The 24,486-nt window shown below is 43.3% G+C and overlaps 1 protein-coding gene across 6 annotated transcripts in view; it reads left to right on the top strand.

Annotated features, from left to right (window-relative positions):
• poe (E3 ubiquitin-protein ligase-like protein poe) overlaps window positions 1–24,486 on the top strand; it is a 160,160-nt gene that overhangs the window by 74,709 nt on the left and 60,965 nt on the right. For 5 of the 6 annotated variants that reach the window (XM_076192838.1, XM_076192837.1, XM_076192835.1 and 2 more), the window contains exons 39-55: window positions 3,320–3,415; window positions 7,045–7,170; window positions 9,291–9,424; window positions 11,002–11,159; window positions 11,455–11,749; window positions 12,168–12,376; window positions 12,520–12,812; window positions 13,257–13,487; window positions 13,762–13,884; window positions 14,926–15,245; window positions 15,724–15,888; window positions 18,332–18,490; window positions 19,261–19,398; window positions 19,845–20,019; window positions 20,912–21,243; window positions 22,526–22,711; window positions 23,042–23,196. In XM_076192838.1, coding sequence (XP_076048953.1) covers window positions 3,320–3,415; window positions 7,045–7,170; window positions 9,291–9,424; window positions 11,002–11,159; window positions 11,455–11,749; window positions 12,168–12,376; window positions 12,520–12,812; window positions 13,257–13,487; window positions 13,762–13,884; window positions 14,926–15,245; window positions 15,724–15,888; window positions 18,332–18,490; window positions 19,261–19,398; window positions 19,845–20,019; window positions 20,912–21,243; window positions 22,526–22,711; window positions 23,042–23,196 — 3,295 coding nt within the window. The remainder of the gene's footprint in view (window positions 1–3,319; window positions 3,416–7,044; window positions 7,171–9,290; window positions 9,425–11,001; window positions 11,160–11,454; window positions 11,750–12,167; window positions 12,377–12,519; window positions 12,813–13,256; window positions 13,488–13,761; window positions 13,885–14,925; window positions 15,246–15,723; window positions 15,889–18,331; window positions 18,491–19,260; window positions 19,399–19,844; window positions 20,020–20,911; window positions 21,244–22,525; window positions 22,712–23,041; window positions 23,197–24,486) is intronic. The other variant, XM_076192834.1, reaches the window with a different exon arrangement.

Below are 24,486 nucleotides of genomic sequence, written 5' to 3'. Positions count from 1 at the left end.
ACCTGAGAATGGTCCTAACCTTTGTCCTGAAATTGGGCACAGTAGTAAACCCGGAATAGTCAGATTTCTTACCAAGACAGAGAGTCACGTACCTGGGTATGGTCCTGGACTCCTCCCTAATGGAGTCCTTCCCAGTAGAAAAGGGGATCCAGAATCTCGCTTCTCTAGTTGCACAGGCACTATCGACCAGGTTCCTGACGGCGACACAATGCCAAATCCTCCTGGGCCATATGGCCTCCATAGAGAAATTAATCCCCAGGAGTAGACAAAGAATGCGACCGCTACAGTGGCTCCTCAAGTCTCAGTGGGCCCCGCAAGAGGGAGAACCCCTACAACACATCTCCCTCACCAAAGAAGTCAAGGATTCTCTTCTCTGGTGGAAGGCCCATGCAACCTTCTCATGGGGATGCCCCTCGGCCCGTCTCCCCCCGAAGTCCTCCTGTTCTCCGATGCCTCCAAGGAGGGCTGGGGAGCCCACCTCAACGACGATCACATCAGCAGTTCCTGGTCCACAGTCAAGCGGACAGCCCATATCAATTGGCTTGAGTTGAAAGCAGTGCTCCTCGCTCTCCGTCACTTCAAGGATCAAGTCTCAGGAAAAGTAGTGGGCATAATGTCGGACAATTCCTCGGTAGTAGCCTACCTGAACGAGCAAGGAGGGCAGTCTCCCAGGAACTATGCCTTCTGATGATGGACATCCTCAACCTAGCCAAGAATCTCCAGGTGTCACTCAAAGCCCGCTACATCCCGGGGAAGAGGAATGTCTGGGCGGACCACCTCGGCAGGAAGAATCAGATAATCAACACAGAATGGTCCCTCTATCGAGAGGTAGCGAACTTCATCCTCAGCAAATGGGGCTCCCCTCTCGTGGACCTTTTTGCAATGAGATGGAATCACCAACTCCCAATATATTTCAGCCCTTTCCCGGATCCTTTGGCAGCAGGAGAAGACGCTCTTCTGCAAAGTTGGGACAACCTGGACTCCTACGCTTTCCCACCATTTCCCTTGCTCCAGAAGGTACTCCTGAGAGCAAGACACGCATATACCTTCGGATGACTTTGATCGCTCCTTGGTGGCCCGAAGCCCCATGGTTTCCAGACGCCCTCGAGCTAGCAGTAGAAGAGCCTCTGGCCCTTCAGGGAAGACCAGATCTTCTGTATCCACCCATCAACGGGCCTTGGCACAAGAACCCTTCAGCACTCAATCTTCACGCGTTCAGACTATGGTCCGGATCCTCCTAAAGAAGGGTTTTCCCAGAGAAGTGGCAGAGGACATGTCCGCTCCTATTCGCTCTTCCTCAGCTAACCTTTATCAAGGGAAATGCAATGCCTTTGCAAAATGGTGCCACTCCAGGCAGTTAGTCCCAGATCGAGCCACCATTCCTGAGATCGCCTCCTTCCACTTCCTCAGGAAGTCCAAGAAGATCTCCCTCTCGGCAGTACAAGGCTATAGGGCAGCTCTAAATCAGGTGTTTTCTCTGAAGGGCATGGTCCTAGCCCTTTCACTGGAAATTTCCATGCTCTTCAGGCACTTCAAAGATCATGCCCCCCCAGGGAAATCAGTTCTCCTCCGCGGGATGTGGCATTAGTCCTGAACTCTCTGAGGGGTCCCCCTTACGAACCTCTCCGAGAGGCACATCTGAAGGACCTCACCTAGAGGACAGTTTTTTCTGCTAGCCCTGGCATCTTCCAAGAGAGTAGGGGAGTTACATGCCATCTCTTATAGAGTCGCCCATTCCAAAGGATGGAAAGAGGTCTCCTTCACTTTCATGCCTCAATTCATTGCCAAAAACCAAGATCCTGCCAAATCCGACCCTAGATTCTGGTCCTTTAGTGTTCCGTCCTTAGACGAATTTGCAGGGGGAGAATAGACTGAAACAGTTCTATGCCCGGTACGAGCCATCCGGACCTACCTCAAGAGAACCGAACATCTTCGACCAGAATTAAAGAGGTTGTTCATCTCTACTAAAGGTAGCCCATCACTAAGAATTCCATTTCTTACTGGACAATGGAAGTCATCCGCAGAGCCTGCGACATGAACCCCACAGATTGCCCATGACCTGAGGGCAGTAGGGACCTCCCTAGTCATCAGAAAGAATCTGTCAGTCAACCAGGTTCTTCAAGCAGGTATATGGAAGAGCCAGAATACGTTCACTTCCTTTTACCTCAAAGAAGTTATGCGGGAATCTTTAGGGAACTTATCTTTGGGCCCCATAGTGGCCGCCCAAGAAGTCCTGAAAATGATATACCCCTCCTCGAGCACACAGCCGACCCTGACAACTCATCCAGGTTCTGGCACGGCAACTGCAGGGATAACTTTCCAAAGTCCTTCTCATACTCTTACATTCCCTTACCTCACCCGCGGGCTCTCAAGCATTCCAAGGGAATCAATTCAAGCCCTTCAGTGGTACAAAAGTGATTATAACCTGTCTGTCTCCACTCCAGGGAACAGAAAGGGGTGCACTTCAAAGTGAGGGGAATGTATAGGGGTCTGGTCAACATAGTCTTAGCACACTAGATTTTCCTTACAGCGGTTTCCCAGGCTAGATAACAACTTCCTTCCCTCCTAAGTCCGAGTCTCCTATTGTAAGGAGTACCGAAGAGCTTGTATTCTTCGGAACAAATGTAATTTTCGCAGGAAAATTAATTTTTTCCTGATACAAACCTGAGGTACTCCTTACCTTTAACCACTTCGGTACGGAACTTAAATCTCGCGGGCAGCAGCCAATGCCAGCCGTACGACGTGTCGTAATAATACTCGCATCATAAAATATAGTCACTGCTTATATCGATCGTTCTCTCTTTCACCCGCGAATTTTGAAAACCACAGAGAATGGGATTCAGGGCACATTTGAGAGAATGTAAAAACACAGGGGCGACTACAATAAATATAATCAAGACGCCGATATGGCAGCGTTGCGAATCCACTTGCTCCTCATGACGCCTAGGTGTGCGGCACCGTATGGAAGGGATTAATGGCCCTCCTCAACCACCCCTCTAAACAGTTCCTTCTCCTTGCCTGACAAACCTTGTGCTTAATTCATACCTGGCTCAGAGAATGGTTATAGTGTGCGAGACTTGTGGTGGAGGGCAATGCCCCCCCCCCCCCTTGCCCCAATGGGGCCCCTTACTGAGGATAAGCGTTGCCCAGACCCACAGAGTGAGGATTTTAATTTCGCAGTAGAAATATTCGCGCTACGCGAAAGTATCCTATTGTAAGGAGTACCTCAGGTTTGTATCAGGGAAAAATTAATTTTCCTGCAAAAATTACATTTTGTCTAAAAAGGAAAAAAGAAATGCAATTCTTTATTTTTTTGCAGAGTTCTGGCTTTCATCACAGATGCAGTCCTTCAGTTCAATATCCACAGTGCGCCCAAGTCGTAAGAAGAAGACACCCAAGTTAGGGCGGCCAACTGGTATGTGCTCATGTTGTAACCTTATTGTGAACTACTAAAGGACTGGTTATTTTAAAAATATTGTGAAAGTTATCATGGATTGGCAGACATTTGTTCTGGAGAAATTCTGTTTCTATGTTTTTTTTTTTTTTTTACTTTTTCACTGCTAATAATGATTTGTACCTTTATTCTGGCTACCACCAAGCAGTTTCATTCAGTCAAGGCAAGCAAACTGCACATATTTTATTGTGGATGGATAGAGTGAGAAATGTGAAAGTGAGGCAGAAGGGGGGAATGAAAAGAGCTGGTAGGCGGTGTTTATCAAAGAATGCTGAGATGGTTTGAGCATATGAGACGAATGAGTAAAGAAAGACAAAAAATGTGGAAAGCGGAAGTGGATGAAGGAAACTAAGGGAAGACCAATAATGAGGTAGATATCTGGGGGTGAAGGGGATGTTGGATGCAAGAGGAACGACTGTTGAGCAGAGTGCAAAAGAGGGTATTGAATGTAAAATGGCTGTAAATGGATAAGGAAATTTTGTTCTGAAGGGGTGTTCTATTCTGCACTGTATATGTATTTCCTGAGTGGATGAAAGGGGGTTGCCATAAACAAAGTGGTGGGGATAAAGCAGCTTTGGCTGTTGGGCCCTGCAGTGGAAGTGCTGTGTTTAACTGCATTGCCTCTGACTTAAGCAGTTTGGTAGGTGTTTGCATGTGATCCTGCATGCAGAGGCAACAGTAAAATGCGGGCGGGGGGGGAGATTTACCCGTTTATTTATCAGTGGGTTATGTGTACATGGGAGTGCTAAGTGCGCATGGGAAGATCGACAGGTATCGACTGACATGGGGGCACCTATCTCTTGCTACACGGTGAATACGATGCCACACCTAGTAAAGTATGAAAAAGGGTCTTGTGTAGGAAGCCATAGCACTACTGTACCCTGCCCTATGCTAAAGCACATACCACAACCCCCCCCATCCCCCACTGCCACCACCACCATGCTTGCAGAACCATCAAGAGAGGTATACCTATTTGCGAGCCGAGGCAAGCGGCAGGAGGTGGGGTAATCTGTACACAAGGTCCGCAGGTCCTCCACTGAGGGATGGGACATGACGGGGATGGCGTTTTCAGGGGCTGGTGTGTGCTTTTGTAGGATGGCATGAACGGTGATGCACTGGCCGTACAGCATCAGTTCCTCATCAGCAAAGAAGGCATACAGGGAAACAGAGTCAGGTAGGGCAAAGCAGTTGGATGGGAACCTGGAGGACATGCAAGTAAACAGGTGGTCATAGGTGGGGTTTATCTGTGCTGCAGCCCGGAGTCTTTGGAGTGTCCTGTTGGTGTCAGCAGTGGGTCATCCCCATGAAGCACTGGCATTGCTGGTGACGACACTCCTGACATGAGGATAGGGATGAGTGCACGATGGTCCATCATCAACATGAAGTGGGGCAATCCAAACAGATATGGTTTGCATTTGGATGTGGCCCAGGTTACAGCAAGCATCTCCAGTGATAGTGGCGTATCCAGTTTTGGCATCTGTCAGAAACCGTGAGCCACACTGGATGAGACATAAGTGCCCCCAGTCATGGTCATGGAGGAGGGTGTACCCAATGCTGTAGAGGCAGGATGCATCCATCTACAATACCATTGGCAGGTTGGAGTCGAAGGGCACCAGTACAGGCAGCGACTTCTGAGTTTGCTTCACCAACAGGTGTGATGATACCTTGCTGCACCATTGAGTCAGGTTCTTATTTCACTTGATCCCGAAATATGAATGGTATCGGCCTGGGCATGGGGGCAGTAAGGGTTATCGCACCAGCTTTCAGGTGGATTCTCATGGGGGGACCTTCCATCTTTCGTAGAGGGGGCGGTGCAGGAGCCATTCTTGAAGACGAGCACACAGGAAGTAGTCGTGAGTGGCGTCTGGTGAGCTGTCAATGGGTAGCATCAGCTCAGCTTGTATGCCACCACCAGGACAGGCTTCAAGAAGTTGGGTGGGACTATGGCCAAGCCGAAGGAGAGGAGGGGTGTTTGGACCTCCTCTTGAACCCATATGACAATGGTGCAGTTCCTGTCTCTGGGTGTCAAGGTAGCCCAGAAGTGTCCCGTTGCAGGTGGCATGTGATATACATCAGTCGTGTACATTGGCGCCGAGAGCAGTGGCTGTAAGCTGGCTCTGGGTATCCCCAACATGCCTAGGTACTAAGTGGCTATGGCGTTGGCAACCGAGCAGCAGGTGCCAGCCTTCCCAGGGGAAGGTGTGGGGGCAGGGGTGCATCCACTGACATGGAGCCCTTTGGCATGCCAACACGTTACATATGTGTAGGTCCTCCTTGACATCTGAGACTGTCACCTTCAGTGCCTTGTGTGAATGGTAGTTGGTCACTACCTCCTGCAGTGACATATTGCAATGAGGGAGCTAAGGCATTGTAGGAGTTCCTCAGCTGGATGGGTGAGGCCTGCATGGGTTGGTTGGGCTCCTTGCACAGGTTGCACTCATGGCAGGTAGAGCTCGGAAGAGACGCTCAGTATCCAGGGGAGTGGGATGAAAGGCCCCTTTGTTCACACCCCATATGTCCATGAAAGCATGTCACTCTGGTCCAGTATGCACACTGTTGTATGGCATTGCACTCATGGTCCAGCATGTACACTGTCATCTATTTGTCTAGTTCTGTCAATGCTATGTTCACATAAGTGCCACCTAATTGCGTATTGTCCCATGCTTCACTGTTGCAAGTTGCAAGCAATCCTACTCACTGTGCCATGTTTGCATGCAGAGGCAACAGTGAAAAGCATGGGGGATGATTTATGCATTTATTAGTCAGTGGGTTGTGTGTATGGGAAGACAAATGGATATAGACTGATGTGGGGGCAGCTGTCTCTTGCTACACAAGGATAAGACAATGCCACGCTTAGTAAAGCATGAAAAGGGGCCTTGTTGGCCATATGAAAGGGGTCCTTGTACGGGAAGCATCACTGCTGGTCAGGGCACGCCATGACACAACAATACCCTGCCCTATGCTAGTATCCCATGCTAAAGCACATGCCACAGTGGGGAACAGGGATAACCCTTCATTCATGAAGTGCTAAAATAAGAATGGCAAAAAAACTTTCTTGATGTGTAGGGTGGGTGGTATAAGGTTTTGACTTGGCCACTCCCATTGTAACACAGAAAAGGCCAGCTGGTATATGTATGATGCATATATACCAGAGGCCCTTTTCACCCTTGTAAGGTGGATGATGGAGTTAAGACACACAAAACACCCACACACAGATATAATGCACACATAGACACAACACACACAAGACACACACACACACACCCAGACACAACAGACATGCACAACAGACACAACAGACATGCACAACAGACAGAGGAAGTGATAACATTGTAAAGCTGATACTTGTTTATTCAACATTATCATCCTGTATATAAAGCACATATGAAGTAAAACATGCACAAGACACTAATGTAACTTGACTTTCACTTGGAGATCTCTAAGGGTTGAACAGTGAATGTGTCTAGTTATTTGGTGAGTGGAGTGCAAGAAAGTGGACTAAGAAAATTCTTTGATTATAGATGTATTTGCTTAATTGTTTAACCTTCCCATTCTTTGCCATCATTTCAAATTTTGGTTATCACCTGCAGGAGCGGTTTCCTTCCCAGTGGACTTCTTTGAGCATTGCTCTGTCATGAATGACATTGAATTTGGTGGTAATGACCTACTGCAGATTTACAATGTTCAGCAGCTCAAGAATAGACTAAACAGCCAAGGTGAGTCTAGTAGAAATCCCATCTGATCCCATCTTGTATGTGGTTGGCATCCAAGAATCTTAAAGGAAATGAAAAATGAGATTGTTGTTCCATTAGAAATTATTTTCAAGAAATCCATCATATCCGGAGATGTCCCAAGAGAATGGAAGCTAGCTAACGTTACTCCCATATTCAAAAAAGGTGACAAAAAGAAACCAAATAACTATAGGCCTATAAGTTTGACTTCGATCGTAGGAAAAATAATGGAAACTATCATCAGAGATGATATCGAATATCATTTAGAAAGTAACCGTTTGATAAATGATAGCCAGCATGGTTTCAGACGGAAACGTTCTTGCGTGACTAACTTACTCGAATTCTATAACACAGTTATCTCGAATTATGACAAAAGAAACAATATAGATTTAATATATCTAGACTTTGCAAAAGCTTTTGATACCGTCCCACACGAAAGACTACTTACTAAATTAGCTTTGCATGGAATAAGTGGTAGCCTATTAGGTTGGACTAGTAATTGGTTGAAAGGTCGAAAACAGAGAGTTGTTTTAAATGGAAAAACTTCTGGATGGAAAAATGTTGCAAGTGGAGTTCCTCAGGGTTCCGTTCTTGGGCCACTTCTATTCATAGTATATATAAATGATATAGACAATGGACTAAAATCTACTGTTTCCAAATTTGCTGATGATACAAAACTGTGCGGAGTGGCAAATGATCACTCAAACCAATTAGATATTCAAGAAGATTTAGATCAATTACAGCAATGGTCTGAAAAGTGGCTAATGAAATTTAACACAAGTAAATGCAAGGTAATGCACATAGGTAAAAATAACAGTAAGTACGATTACAAGTTATTTGGAAATTCGTTAACAAAAGTGGATAGTGAAAAAGATCTCGGCGTAATTATCAGTAACGACCTCAAATCATCCAAGCAGTGTATTTCAGCCTCTGAGAAAGCAAATAAGATTCTGGGATTGATTGCGCGATCTTTTGATTTCAAAAGTCCATCACTCATTAACAAGCTATATAAATCGTTAGTTCGTCCACATTTGGAATATGCTGTTTCCGTATGGTCACCGAATCTCATTAAAGACATTGACAGACTGGAAAAGGTACAACGGCGAGCCACAAAACTGATTCCAAATATCAAAAATAAATCATACGAAAATCGACTTAAGCACATGAATCTGTTTTCCCTAAAAAAGCGTAGACTCAGAGGTGACTTGATACAGGTCTTTAAGATTTTAAAGGGAATTGACAACATCAAAAGTGACAAAATTTTTCACATTGAATGAGAATCAGACAAGAAACAATGGTCTCAAACTGTCCGGAAATAGATTCAATTTGGAAGTAGGTAGAAACAACTTTGCCAACCGTGTAGTTAATGAATGGAATAAACTTCCTGCACAGGTAGTGCAATGTAGTTCAGTTCGAAGCTTTAAGAATCATTTAGATAAATACCTAAGTAAGATGCTGTAATTATTATAATTTATGTTATATTATTTGTTTTTGTTTTGTTATAATTTGTCTGTCTGATTTTCATTTATTATTAGTTATATGTCAATTTATTATCATTTACTATTTACCTGTTTGTTTGTTATTCAACTATACCAATGCATTTATTTATGTATTTTAATTGTTATTTACATTGTTATAGTTTTAATTTATTATTAATATGATTTTTTTTTTTTTTTTTTTTTTTTTTTTTTTTTTTTTTTTTTTTTTTTTTTTTTTTTTTTTTTTTTTTTTTTTTGCATCCGACCTAGATATGGATCAAAAGGTCTCCTGTCGGCATGCTTTGCCTTTGTAATCCTTTGTAATGTATGCACACTTATTGGATTGTTTTTTCTTAAATATAATATAGGAAAGCAGTTGTGCCCATGGGAACCTCTGTTACTCTCCATCTACCATACTTATTTTTTAAAAATTTCTTGACCATGGTTCACATACTACGATACACTGAATCTGTAGTCCACCAGACTTGATCTCTTTTTGAACGAGTTTCCCTTCATATATTTTAGTGTGATGTAAGGATAGTGTAAGAGTTATATAATATTGAATTAGTTTGCAAGAACAGGCTTAAGAGTTTATCAGAAAAATGATAAACATTTTTGTTTGGGCAGGCATGTATGTGGCATCAACTAAACCAGGAGGCTTCCAGTTAGAAGCTGGCAACCAAGATTCGACTCTGGTCATCTGTGGAATCAGGGTGGCAGTTGGAGCAGTAGATGCACAGAAAGTGCCATCTTACATTGAAGTAAGTAAAGCAAAGGTTTTTATAATTTTCAGGAGTGAAAGTTTCTCCCAGATGAATGAAAATATATGGTATTAGTCAGAACAAATCTCTAAAGTATGATTATATTTTTCACTTTATATGTACTTTAACCCCTTCGTTACCGACCTGTCAACCTTACATAAACAAACGTTTCAAACAGTCCCACGAATGGCTGGAGCCTTATGTTTGTAAACACAGACACCTGCCACCACGTTGGTAGAGATAACCCAGAAACCGAGGCCTTGAGAGCCCTCAATACACACAGCTTATAACTGTGACACGTGCGTGTCACGGGGAGCATGCTCGGTTCCTGGCGGGTGCACTCAGCTGTGACACGCAGGCATCACAAAACATACATCCGGTACTCAAGGGGTTAATATGTGGCAACCCACACCCACCCTCACCCACCCCTCATCTGCATGAGAAATATAAGCAGATAAGAACAGTTGAGGGGGAAACTACTTGCATGGATGCAAAAGAATTTGAAAGGGAAACTACTGAAATTCAGTTTGCTGAATCATATTGGTATACATGTATCTGAAGCATATATACAAAGGATGATGATGTGGTTTAACGTCACAAACTCCTCCTAACGAGAGGCTAGGATGCTGCCCCTTACCGAGGATATTGTAGCATGGAATGAAATGAACCATACCCTTGGTTCAACTTCGCTGGTGGCAGGATTCGAACCACCACCCCCTTGACCTTCACTGCCAGTAACAACACCCTAACCTGCTCGGCCAGCAAGCGTCCATGTAGACGAGATTATAGGAAATATGGAGATATATCAAGATGTCCTTTTAGTTGTGAAAACTGTTTTAGGTAACTGAAGTATGTAATAGTAGGTAGGATAGAATAAGGTTGTTCATTGTGCATTGGAGATAGTTCCACGTACAGAAATATGAAAATTAAATATTGATCCTATGTTTATTGAGAAGAGAGAATGCATATTTGTCCTGTTTTCAGAATTTTTAAAAAATTTCAAATCGCAGAGGTGAATGGAGTGAACTTGAGGGGACAACCTGGGATGAGATGGATGGATGAGGGTGAAAGGGGGGAATTTCTGAATTAGGAAGGGAAAATGCAGGGGATAAGGATGAGTGGAGAATGGTCGTGTATGTACGATGTTTTGACACAGCTCAAAGGGATTTTTCCCCCCAGATTTTCTATTTTCCACATGAAGGGATGAGGAGGGAGGTTTGCCATGAAATTGAATTGGCCCTGTTGTGAATGTACCGTCTTGCTGTATTTCTTCTGACTTGGGCAGTAGACAGGGATGACCCTTCATCCATGATGAGCTAAGATGAGAAGGAAACAGTGATGATGGATGCGAGTGGAATGGGTAGGAGTGGGTGCATGCCTTACTTGGCTGCCTCCTTTGTATGGGGGAAGAAGCCCTTGGTGTATATATAGAATTTTTTTTACATACATACATACATATACCAAGGCTTTTTCCCCCTTCCAAGGGAGGTAGCCAAAAAGGGAAAGGCATAAAAACACTCCCACCCATTTCATCCCTAAATGGGTGGAATTTTTTTTACACAAATTAAATTTTGCAGATATTTGGTCGAAGCGTAGCAGTGTCAGCAACAAGAAGTCGATGGTTTGATGTGCCACTGACAAGAGAAGAATCTCTTCAGGCTGATAAACGTATTGTCATTACTTTTGGACCTTCCTCAGACCCAGCAGGAGTCACAATGGTAGACTCAGTCAAAATGTAAGATTTTCTTGTGAGGAGTGATTTGTTTATTTTATTCTAGTATTTTATTATTTATATTTTTTAAGACTATTTTGTACATTACCATATAGATATTTGTGTATACAAATGACAAGTTTTGAAAAAATTTCTGTAATTGGTATTACATTATTATTGTGCTTGTATTCCTGTATAGTAAAGAACACAAAATATCAGGGAACCTAAACCAGTGCCATATCAATTGTTTTCAAGATAGTCCTGATATAGTATATCTTTCTTACCCATGCAATGTTTGTAATATACACCTATCTTGTAGATATGGCAAGACAAAAGATGATTTTGGTTGGCCAGAGGAACCAGAAGACTTCCCTTCCACAGTGAATGGGAATGGGAACTCAAACAACACTACTGGTTGTACTGATACTGTGTCTGTAGGCGGGGTCTCCTCAGCACCTCAGCCACTCACACATATGGATCGGTTGGTTGCAGCTGCTCTTGAAACTCTTGATGGGTATTTTGTTGCCACTGCAACAGAAGCTGTTGTAGCAAGATCAGGAGCTATGGAGTTGGCCACAAAACTCCTAAACCTTCCTCTGCCAACACCAGTGCAGGTGAGCAATGGTTAACTTATAAAAAAATTGTTTGATCTCTGTGTTTTATTTTGTATATTTGATCAGGAGTTCAGTAAAAGATTATATATATATATATATATATATATATATATATATATATATATATATATATATATATATATATATATATATATATATATATATATAATAGGGAGGGAGAAGGCTGGAGGGGAGTGGATGTAGGGAATGGAATGAGTGGGAATGATTTTCTATGCCTTTTTTTGGCTACCTTCCATGTAAGGGGAAAAAACCCATTGGTATATGTATGTGTGTGTGTGTGTATATATATATATAATATAATATATATATATATATATATATATATATATATAATTATGTATCTGACAAGGTTATTCCAGCCTTTTTCATACAAACTAAATCTTCCTGTCTCACACAGCATCACACCCGGGCCCTCTTGGCCTCCTTGCATCCAAGTCGAACTGCATACCACAACCATAAGGATGGGGCACAATTGGGCAATGTTGTGCAAGAACTGACATCACTTCTGGCCACTGTAGAGCCCCAGCACTTAGACTGTGAAGTATTCCATCGCCTCCTTGTCACTGCTAGGAGTGTGGCTGTAACTCGACCACACAATTTGGTCAAGTATGTCATAGTGTATTGATTTTTTTTTTCCCTATAAATTTACTTCCAATGTAAGTGTAAAGGTGATGTGTTGTGTGTAAGCACAGATGTTATGATTTTCTAGTAGCTAATGTAACATTAATAATTTTATTTTAAATTGTTAGGTTTACTGAAAAGAAGTTTGACCCTGAAACACCCACATCTCGGTCAGAAGAGGAATCTCCAGCCAGGAAAGTAGAACAGGAGACAAAGAGTGATACAGAGAGCAAGATGACACCAAAGAAGACTGAAGATGGCAAGGGACCTGAAGGAGGAGAATCTTCAGCAGTGGTGGAAGCCAAGGCTGAAGATACTGAGAAAGATGAAAAGCATTTCTTGAACAAATTGATGGTTGTGTACTGGGCACTTCACAAGGCTCGACCACCCAACCCATTCTTGGGCCCAGTCTGCCAACCAGGTAAAATGAAAGAGCTGTTTACACTTTAACAGACCTGAGAATGGATAACCTTGCAACTTTATTATTTGAACTTTATTACATATTTTTTATTCAATATGGGAGATTGAAGGAAGTTAATGCAAGAGCACTAAACAAAGGAAGATTAATAGATGTGTAACAAGTGGGTTTGTGCCACCTTTTTATAAAAGGGAAATGGCGTTTGTTATATGTATGTACTAGGCAAAGGTTTGGCATTGGTGGGTGAAAATGGAGGAACATGGAAAGTGAACCAGTCATTATTTTTGAATGACACTGGTTGATTCCAAGGAGAGACTGAAGAAGGTGATGACGGTCAGTAGGGTATGTGAAAGGAAATTATAAATGAATGGGGACAGAAATAAAGTTGAGATGTACAGGGAATGATGGTAGTTAATGATTGGTTAATAGATATTTCTCTTGTTACAGGTCTGACATATGTGGAAGCTACTGTCCAGGCACTTGTTGAAATCATTCATGCCTACACAGTCTGCTCACTCTCAGCTGTACCCCTAGCTGTAAAGCTTTACACACAATTGTTGCTGTGCTCGGACACAGCTGTCAGCTTTGCTGCCAAACAAGCTCTTATTCGTGTACTACGACCAAGGCAGAAGCGTCGAAAGGTCTTCATTCCAAGTCCACCTCGATGCTCCACTCCAGGTAGTTTGACATCCATAATACTTTCACATACATTTCGTCAACTTGCCAAACATTTCATCCATCCCAGATCATTGTGACCAATGTTTATATTTTAACCTCTTCATTATTGACATGCTATGTTTGTTATAATGAATGGTGATAACTTTAGGAGAAAACTTCTGATGTTAGGTGTATTTGTCATTTCATTTTTGGCCCCATATTTTAACTAATTTAATGAATGCTGAACAAACTTTGATTCAAAGATCTAGTAAACAAGCATATGCATTATCTGCAGGAGTGACTGTTGAGGAAGGAGAAAAGACTATGGTGGCACCAGTAGTTCAGGATGGTGCTGGTGAAGGAATTGCTGATGCCCAGTTTGATAATGTAGAGGCCCCAGAACATGTTGGAGAAGCAGGTAGGAATTAGTGTGGAATATAAGTTTAGATTGTACCTTAATCTTCAGAAATAGAATCAAGATGAGGGAGTATATCTTCATTGTTTCAGTGTACTTTTGATACAAGTTAGGCATGGGGGGTTTGTGGTGGTCAAGTGGGACTGAAGTTGGGTGGTATTATTTTCCTTCTGCCCATTACCATACCCATCATTGCCCTCATTTCCATCTGAAGTTGCAACCCTGAGGGGCTGGAAACGGGGTGGTCCCCAAGATATTCATTATCAATTTACCATTTCCTTTCCTGCTTAATAGTGATTTAAGGGTCCTCTACACTACAGCAGTCCGAACATTTCTCCCTAGAGAATATATCAAAGAACTATGAGAACATTTCGGGATGTTTAGGACATGTGGAAAGAATGAGTGAAGAAAGATTAGTAGAAGAGGTGTGGAAGGCAGATCTAGGAGTGAACATAAAGGGTAACCAAGGAGGAGAAGGTCGAGGTGAGGGCGGTTCGAATCCTGCCACCAGCGAAGTTGAACCAAGGACATGGTTCATTAAATTCCACGCTACAAAGCCCTCTGTGAGGGGTACCGTCCTAGCCTCCTAATAGGGGGGAGTGTGTGACGTTAAACCATATCATCATCATCAAGGAGGAGATGGATGGATGGGGTAAAAGGGGCATTGGGAAAGGGAAATGTCTATTGAGGAAGGACAGGAGAAGACAACTAGTTGGTAATTGCATTTGGGTTGAAGTGTTTTAGGTGAAGGAAAGTCTCCATATACTGCAATGATGGGGGATAAACCAGTTTCTGCTCTTAGGCCCTGGTGTAGAATGATGGTCTATCTATATTGCCTCTTTTTTCCAAGTGTGGCAGGGGATATAGATGACTCTTCATCCATGAGGTGCTAAGGTGGATGGGGTGCTGAATGGGTTTTGGGTGGATGAGAGTTAGGCATGTACTGAAAAGGGTGGCTAAGACAAAGCACTGTATTGATAAAAGTTTTTGTACATATAATAGAATTCTCATATGTAGGATGACTAACTTCTCATTGCACTCCAGCAGGTGGAGAGGGTCTGGATGCCCTTGGTGTACTTGGAGGAGGAGGCATTGGTGGTGCTCTAGGAGGTGCCCTGATGGGGGGTATGCTTGGGTTGCCTGCAGATGATGATGATGCAATGGTGGAGCTTGCAATTGCTCTCTCCCTTCATGATGATCAAGCTCAGGCTCCTGACTTGGCACCTTTACATGGACTAGTCGGATTTCAAGGTCTTCAGAGGCTACAGGGATTGAGTGGCCCAATGCTTCACAGCCTTCAGGTGTTGGCTGCTAGTGGTCTTACAGGTGCTGGTGCTGCTAATAATGCACAGCCCAGTCAACAGGTGAGAATGTAGAAACAATCATTGATACTTAACCCACCATTATATATATTAACAATTTCATAATTTGTGCTGACTAATGCGAGACCAATTTGTACAGTGTGGTTCAGTAATGTAATTTGTCAACTACCATAGATGTTCAATTAGATTTTATAAGAAATGTTCCATTATCTGATAAATTCAATCCTTAATAGAATTGTTTGGTGTTGGCAAAATTTATGTTTTCAGTGACCAGTGGGCAAGAATAAAGTACTTAGCATTATCTAGTACAAATTCTGTTAGTAATATAATTTTTTTTTTATTATTGTACTGTGTGTAATTACTGCATAGTAAATATTGTATTGTTATTGAATAGATGTATAATTTTGTATAATTTTTGCTTTGAATTTGAAAGTTTATGAAAAACTTTGAAAGGGGGATGGGTGAGTAAAAGCTTACATCCATATATGTGCATGTATATATATATTTATAACCAAACCAGGATGGAGTTGATGAGCAAGGAGCAGATGGAGAAGGTGGTGAGGGACAAGAGAATGGACACTATTCTGATACCACTGCATCTGCCAACGGGTCAGATGATGATGATGGAGAAGGCTCCACAGCTGCTACAGATGGCTCAAACTTGCGAGCATCTCCAGCTGAACAGGTTAGGAAAATTATGTATGTTTGTGAGAAGATGGATGTGTTGGCTTTGAGTGAATCTAAGTTGAATGTGAGGGGCAAGTTTGAGTTTGGGAGTGTAGTTGGGAGGATCTCAGGAGTGAAGAGAGGACAAGGGAGAGAAGGGGTCACTATACTAGTAAGTGAAAAGATAGGTAAGCATGTGGTGGAGTGGAAGGAAGTTTCTTCAAGGTTAATGTGGATGAAGGTGAAACTGGGAAGGGAGATGTGGGTTTTTGTAAGTGCATATGGGCCTGGTAGTGAGAAGAGTGTAGAGGAAAGGGAGGCATTTTGTACAAATTTAAATGAGTGCATAGAGGGAGTAGGGAGAAATGTCAATGTAGTTGTATCGGGAGACCATAATGCTAGGATAAGAAATAAACCAATAGACAGAGTGGTTGGGAAGTGTGTGGTTCCAGGAAAAAATCATAGTGGACATGTGTCTAGAAAGAGTTGATGATAGCAAATACAATGTTTCAGAAGAAAGTGAAGCATAGGTATACATGGGAGAGGGTGGTGGATGGAAGGGTGGTAGTGTTAATGGACTATATAGTAGTAACCAGGAGAAGAGTAGGAAGAATTAAGGATGTACATGTTCTAAGAGGAGAGAGTGGGGGAATATCAGATAATTTTTTTGTGGTCAAGTCGAGAGTTGGGGATAGATGGAGGAGGAAAAAGACAAAGTAGGGAAGGTGCTTAACCCACTCCGGGCCAAAATCTCGCGGGCAGCATTAGCTGCCAGACGTACGGTATTGCGTCATAATACTCTCATCATAAAAAATAGTCACCGCTTATATCGATCGTTCTCTCTTTCACCCGTGAATTTTGATAACTATAGAAAATGTGATGAAGCCAGTTTAGAGAGTATGTCAGTTACGCAGGGACAACTACAATAAATATAATCAAGACGCTGATATGGCAGCCTCGCGTATCCACTTGCTCCTCATGCCGCCTACGTAGGCGGCACCGTATGGAAGAGGTTAAAGTGAACTGCTTAAATGAGAAAGAAGAGGAGTAAAAGAAGCTGAGAGAAGAGTAGGAGGGAGTGAAGGATAGATTAGAGCAAGGAGAGGAGGAGAAATGGGGATGGTTCAAGGAGGGAGTCACAAGGTGTGCAAAGATGGTGTGTGGAACAAGGAGGGCGAGAGGAAATAGAAGGAACAGTAATGAGTGGTGAGATGAGGAAGCAAAGTTGTAAAAGAGAAGTGACCATTCACAGATTGGTTACAAAATAGGGCAAAAGAATCATAGGAGAGGTACAAAGAAAAGAGAAGAGAAGTGAAATATAAGATAAAGGAGGCAAAAGGGAACAGATGTGAAATGGGGTAAGAGTGACAGTAAATTTTGAAAGAAATAAAGATGTTTTGGAAAGAAATTAAGAGAGGAAGAGGAGGCGAATCAAGTAGAGAAGAAAAGGTAAAAGGTGCAGATGGAGAGATAATGGAAGAGAGAGCAGTAAGAGGAAGATGGACAGAGTATTTAAGGGAGTTGCTGAATGTGAAGGAAGATAAGGAAGGAAAGGTAGTTGCAGTGGGAAGCGCTAAGAAAATGACAGTGATGAGTGAGGAAGATGGAGAAGAAATAAGGAAAGATGAAGTGAAGGCAGTTGTTAAGATGATGGGAGCAGGTAAGGCACTTAGGTTGGATGAGTGTCATGCAGAATGTCTAAAAAAAGGGTGGTAAAGTGAGAGTGGACTGACTGGTGAGGTTATTTAATGTTTGTTTAAGAGAGGTTAGAGTGCTGGAGGAGTGCCTGTATAGTTCCACTTTACTAGGGGAAAGAGGACAAGTGTGAGTGTAGTAGTTTCAGAGGAATTAGTTTAAGTTCAGCTCAGAAGGCTTATGGGAGGGTCTTGACTGAGAAGATCAGGAGAGGAACAGAGGGAATAATTGGTGAGGAACAGTGTGGGTTTAGGAAAGGTAGGGGTTGCATGGATCAGATTTTTGTGGTAAGACAGATATGTGAGAAACTTGGAAAAAGTAATGATGTTTTTGGGGCCTTATGGATTTGGAAAAGGGTTATGACAAGATAGACAGGAAGGCACTGTGGGAGAGATTGTAGATATATGGGATAGGAGGAAAGGTTTTAAGCAGACTTACTGTGGATGTGCTTTTGTACTGTTATACAACACTGCTTCTGACTCAGGGCAGTGGCCGAGATGCTGGGATGTCCCGTCATCCAGGAGGAGCCAAGCTAAGAGGGAGGGAGGTGGTGGATGGGAGTGGAATATGTGGGGATGGAATGGGTGGGAGTTGATTTTATGCCTGTTTTTTGGCTACCTCCCTTGTAAGGGGGGAAAAGCCTTTGGTGTGTGTGTGTATATAATTTTTTTCTGCCCCATTTAGTTGTTCTTGTTATATATTTTTTCTTGCAAATATGTACAAAATCCAAGCTTTTATGATATACTCCAAAATTGGTACTTTGACAGGCTGGCAGTGGTGGAAGTGAATCGGGAGGATCTGGAGTTGAAAGCTTTGCTGGAGAGCACAATGTCTCAGGACGTAGTTCTGCCTATGGAGACCCAACTCCAGATTCGGCCACTGCATCTGGAAGGGATGGAGCAACCATTGTGCCAGCTCCTTTACAAGTAAGTGTAACTAGTGTCTTGGTTTTAGGTGTTGGAGTTGTATGGATGGAACAGTATGTTGGTCTAATCTGGAGAAATTTGAGAGAGTTGGGCAATATAAAAGTACTTGACCCCTACATGTGGGTAACAGGAACCAGTGAAGGGTATATGTAAGAGCTGACACACTCCAGACCAGGCCCAAGATCTTTTGCCAAAAAATCCAACCGTTTCCATCATATTTTCAGTAGGGCATGGGACAAGAACAGCTCTTTATCCATGAGATAATGAAATGGCAGGGGCATTAATGTGTATGTACGTAGTGTGGGTTTCCTTTGACTAGGCCATCCTCTTTATAAAGGGGAAAGGTCCTTTGATGTTAACCACTTCAGTACGTTGACACCTATGTAGGCATCAGGAGGCGTGAGTGGGTACTTGAGGATGTCAGTGTTAGTTTTGATTATATATTTTTTTGTAGTTGTACATGAATTACCCCTGGATTCTGTGAACTGGTTTGATCACATTTTCTGTGTTTATTATTACTCGGAGTAAAAGAGAACAAGTAGTACAGCAGTGACCTTGTATTTTATAATGCAAGTAGTGTGATGCATTGTACACATGGCAGCTGATGCTGTGTGTGAGAATTTGACTCGTACTGAAGTGGTTAAGTATCAAAATTTTATCCGTTTAAAGTAATCAAAAGTTGCATGGCACCTATTCTGTAAGGAAGCAGGGTGATTCAGCAGTGTCTTGAAATATCCTGTAAATGTAAAATCAATATCTTCTACTTTCAGGGTGAAGCATTGGAAGAGGAAGTTCTTGAAGGTGGTGTAGGACTTCACACTCTTCGCCTCGCATTATTGGATTCCCTCATTACGTGCATCCCCCGCTTAACAACTGTTGGTGGTGTAACTTCAATACCCTTCTTCCAGGTACGTAAGAATTTATCTGACGATTGGAAAAGTTTTAATCTCTAAGTTACCAGTGGTGTAGATTGACATCTAGAAATGCCTTTGATTCCAAAGTTTTTGTAAAGGAAACAACTACAATTCCTCACTATACATTATAGTCACATTTATACCATTTTGAACCCCTTGATTTATTCCATCTCAAGTTTAAAGAAATATAGGAATGAATATGAAAGTAATGTATGATACAATTGGTGTATGCATTAGGTAAAACTGTGCCTTGTGGTCTTGATTCCTCCAAATTCCCGTGTGGAGTATGCACCCTGATTAGTAAAATGTGCAGTATAATTCAGAACAAAGTTGGTGTAAAGTAGTGAACAGATGAAAAGTAGTTTGAGCATACAGAATATCACTGCAGATCATTGTAAAAAAAAAAAAAATAGAAAATACTAACAAGGAAATGCCTTTAGGTGGTTCTGATGTTGTCATCTGACCTGGATGGGAATGAGACTCGAGACCGAACAAGTCTGAATAACCTCCTGACTGCCCTTATGGGCCAGCTGCACATAACATCTGGAGCAGTCACCAATGTGTCTGAGAGGAATGCGGAGAAGGAGGTTCAGCTGGTTGTCATGCGTCTCCTTAGTAAGTAAAATGACATGGCTCCAGAAAAAGAAAAAATGTACACACAATTCTTTTCCTCTCATTTTTTCATACTTTTTCTTTCTCTTTTTCACTCTTTCTAATTTTCGTTCTCACTTTTTGACTTTTTCATTCTTTCACTCTTTCTCACATTCTTTTTCTTTTTCTTTCTTGCTCTCTCCCCCCTCTCTCCCTCTCCCCCCTCTCTCCCTCTCCCCCCTCTCTCCCTCTCCCCCCTCTCTCCCTCTCCCCCCTCTCTCCCTCTCCCCCCTCTCTCCCTCTCCCTTCTTCTCTCCCTCTCCCTTCTTCTCTCCCTCTCCCTTCTTCTCTCCCTCTCCCTTTCCCTTCTTCTCTCCCTCTCCCTTTCCCTTCTTCTCTCCCTCTCCCTTTCCCTTCTTCTCTCCCTCTCCCTTTCCCTTCTTCTCTCCCTCTCCCTTTCCCTTCTTCTCTCCCTCTCCCTTTCCCTTCTTCTCTCCCTCTCCCTTTCCCTTCTTCTCTCCCTTTCCCTTCTTCTCTCCCTTTCCCTTCTTCTCTCCCTTTCCCTTCTTCTCTCCCTCTCCCTTTCCCTTCTTCTCTCCCTCTCCCTTCTTCTCTCCCTTCTTCTCTCCCTCTCCCTTCTTCTCTCCCTCTCCCTTCTTCTCTCCCTCTCCCTTCTTCTCTCCCTCTCCCTTCTTCTCTCCATCTCCCTTCTTCTCTCCATCTCCCTTCCTCTCTCTCACACTCTCCCCCTCTCCTGTCTCTCACTCTCCTCCCCCTCTCTATTATCTCTTGCTCACTCTCAATATCTCTTTCTCTCTCTCTCTCTCATCTTACTGTGTGTGTCTGTGTCTCTATCTTTGTTCAAATCCTTGTGAATGTGCAGATAAGGCAATTCATGCTGGTTTTTTAATTTTAGGTGTAATGATGTCGCGTAGTAAATCCTCTGCACGTGTCACCAGCGAGGCAAGCAGTATTCTACCTCAGTCCACAGCAAGTGCTCTTGTACGTGCTGGAGCCATGGAGCACTGCTTGGCCCTTCTGAAGGCCCTGCTGGAGTATTGGCAAGCTGCCACCAGGGAGCAAGGTGGCACAGTTATCGGAGGGGGACTGCTCAAACCTCGCCCCCTCAGCCCCCCACCAGACATGTCTCCATTCTTCCTGAGGCAGTATGTCAAGGGCCATGCCCATGATGTCTTTGCTGCCTTCCCTCACCTCCTCACTGAAATGGTTTTGAGACTGCCTTATCAGGTAGGTGTCTTTCAAATTTTTTAACAAGGTCTTAGATTTACTAATTGATTGCTCCTCAGCATTGTTGGATTATTATTGTTTTCTGGCATTTCATCTTGACAGAGGGTTCAACCCAAGACTGGATCAAGATTTGAGCCTTTTAAATCTAGTCCCTGTAAAACATTATAACAATGGGCTATTTTTCCTCTAACCTCCAGTTATTTGGCAGTACCACTCCCTTCCAGAAATTTTTCCACTGTAAAATCACTATGGCAAACTATTCTGTTTTCTCAACAATTTACGCAGAATGTCATTTGATGTGCTGGAGGATATCGGAGTCCATTCCAAAAGCTGTGGACTGCAAATCTAGTCCAATAGTCATAGGAAAAATAGCCCAGCATGATAATTCCTTAAGCTAGAGCAGCAGCATAGTAGATTTTTGTATTGTAAGCAAGAATAAGTCTGAATCAGAAGTATGTGATTCTTCCTCCTCCTCTATTGCTTTTCTATTTTTTTCTTTTTTCCTTCTTCTCCATCTCCTTCCATCTCCTTCCGTCTCCCTCCCTCCCTCTCCCTCCCTCCCTCTCCCTCCCTCTCCCCCTCTCCCTCCCCCTCCCTCTCCCCCTCCCTCTCCCCCTCTCCCCCTCTCCCTCCCTCTCCTTTCCTCCCTCTCCTTTCCTCCCTCCCTCTCCCCCTCTCCCTCCCTCTCCCTCCCTCTCCTTTCCTCCCTCTCCCTCCCTCTCCTTTCCTCCCTCTCCTTTCCTCCCTCCCTCCCTCCCTTTCCTTCCCTTTCCTTCCCTTTCCTTCCCTCCCTCCCTCCCTCCCTCCCTCCCTCCCTCCCTCTCTCCTTCCCTCCTTCCCTTGCCCTCCTCCCTCCCTATCTTTCCTTCCTTCACCCCCCCCTCTCTCTCTCTCTCTCCTGCCCTCTCCCTCCCTCCCTCCTTCTCCTGTCCTCCCCTTCTCCCTCTCCTCTCCTCCCCCTCTCTCCCTCCCTCCTTACCCCCTCTTCCCTCTCCCTCTCCCCCCTTCCCTCTCCCCCCCCTTCCCTTTCCCTCTCTTGATTTTTCTCATTCTATTTCTTTTTCATTATATGTCTGGTTCATTGGGTCTTTAATATGTTGCATCACTTACAGGATTACATGGTAATTAGGTCAACAAGTGATTAGGTTTCTTGAGACCGTGTAGGAGTCTCCAGTCTGTAGAATAGAAATGCCTGATACTAGTAGCACCATAACTATGATGTAGTGATTTCATCTTTGTTAGTTTCAGACATTTATTAATGTTCTTTTGGCTCTGTATTTAGATGAAGAAACTAGGTGAAGGTGGACAGTTTGAACCAGCCTGGTCCCATTACCTTTGTGAGTACATGATGACTCAGCAGACCCCCTTCGTGAGGCGCCAAGTTAGAAAGCTCCTGCTCTTCATCTGTGGCAATAAGGACAAGTACAGGCAAATGCGTGACATGCATGCCTTGGAATACCATATCAAGGTAAGATGACCAAGGATGAGATGGATGGATGGAGTAAAAGGGGCATTGGGAAAGAGGGAAATGTCTGTTCAGGAAGGAATGAAGAAGATAGGGGTGAGTGGAGAATGGATAAAAGGGGAAAAAAACGTTTATATATGTATGTATTTTTCTAAAATTACTGAAGTATGTAATGGTGAAATTAGAATCTGAAACTTCATATAGATAATGTGTTCAACAATATAGGATTCTGAAAGGCTTACAGTCCATTTCTCTTTTTAATACTATATTAAATACCCGAGATGTGTAAATGGAAGTGCATAAAGGGGTTAAACTAATGTTTTGGTGTTTCAGGATGTGAAGGTGTTGTGTGCACAAGGCGGATTCAGCTTCACAGGGAGCTGCCGTCTGCCTCCCATTGTGTTACCCTATGATTCCCTCATCCAGCTCATTGAACATCTTAAGTCATGTGTTGACATTGCAACATCAAGGACAGCCAATTGGCAGAAGTGAGTTTGTGAAAATATATTTTGGTTAAATGAAATTAAATAATTTTGCATTCTTTTATCTCTTCCAGTTTTTCTCCATTATCTCTAGTCTCTATTCCCTATTCAATTTTTATTTTTATTTCTCTTTTTCTTTACTCTATTCTTTTTATTCTTTTCTCCATTTTTTCTCTATATCTCTGTATTATGTCTATTCCCATCTACTTCTCTCTATTATCTCCTGCCTCTATTCCCTCCTCCCTCTCCGTAGTCTCACTTCTATGTATTCTTTCCTCTGTTCTCTCCCTCCCTCCTCTTTCTTTCTCTCTGCCCCTCCTTCCCTCCCCCTCCCCTTTCTCTCTCCCCCTCCCCTTTCTCTCTCTCTCTCCCCTCCCTCTCTCTCTCTCCCCTCCCTCCTGCTCCCTCCTGCTCCCTCCTTTCCTCTCTATCTCCCTCCCTTCTTTCTCTCTCCCTATCTCTCCTTCTCCCCCTCTCTTTCTCCCTCCCTTCTTTCTCCCTCCCTTCTTTCTCCCTCCCTTCTTTCTCTCTCCCCATCTCTCCTTTTCCCCCTTTCCCTCCCCCCTGTCTATCTCCCTCTCTTCTTTCTCTCCCCCTTTCCCTCCCCCTTTCCCTCCCCCCTTCCCTCCCCCCTGTCTATCTCCCTCTCTTCTTTCTCTCTCCCTATCTCTCCTTCTCCCCCTTTCCCTCCCCCCTCTCTTTCTTATCTATCTCTTTCCTATCCCTCTCTGTTCTCTCTTCTTGCTTCTCTCCTCACTCTCACTCTCCTCTCACTCTCCTCTCACTCACACTATCACAATCTCCTTTCACTCTTGCCTCTCTCTCTCTCTCTCTCTCTCTCTCTCTCTCTCTCTCTCTCTCATTTGTATTTTTCTTTTTCACCTGGCATTAGTCTATTGTAGTGTAACTAATATATATATGTGTGTATATATATATATATTTTTTTTTTCTACCTCCTTGTAAGGAATAAAGCCTGTTACATATGTATATTTAATCATTCTTCACATTTGGTACTTTCAGTGTTATATCTATAAACAAAGAGCTTTTTCCCCCCCACCCTTATAAGGGAGGTAGCCAAGTCAGGCATGTATCCACCCCTTCCACTCCCCTCCACCACCCTTTCCTCCCTCTCGTCTTAGTTCCTCATGGATAATAGGTCATCCCTGTATCCCACCCACTGCCCAGGGTCAGAAGCAATGCAGCAAGGCTGCTTCATTTAACGAGTGCCTCTCCATCCCCTAATGCAGAAAAAGAGAAGATGGGGATCAGTAATATATGTTCATTAAACCACCATCC

The sequence above is a fragment of the Oratosquilla oratoria genome, chromosome 11 (assembly GCF_046742065.1).
Source record: "Oratosquilla oratoria isolate Oo_2021 chromosome 11, ASM4674206v1, whole genome shotgun sequence".
NCBI lineage: Eukaryota > Metazoa > Arthropoda > Malacostraca > Stomatopoda > Squillidae > Oratosquilla > Oratosquilla oratoria.
Note: the sequence above shows the minus strand (reverse complement) of the source record. Positions and strands in the feature narration are given on the sequence as shown.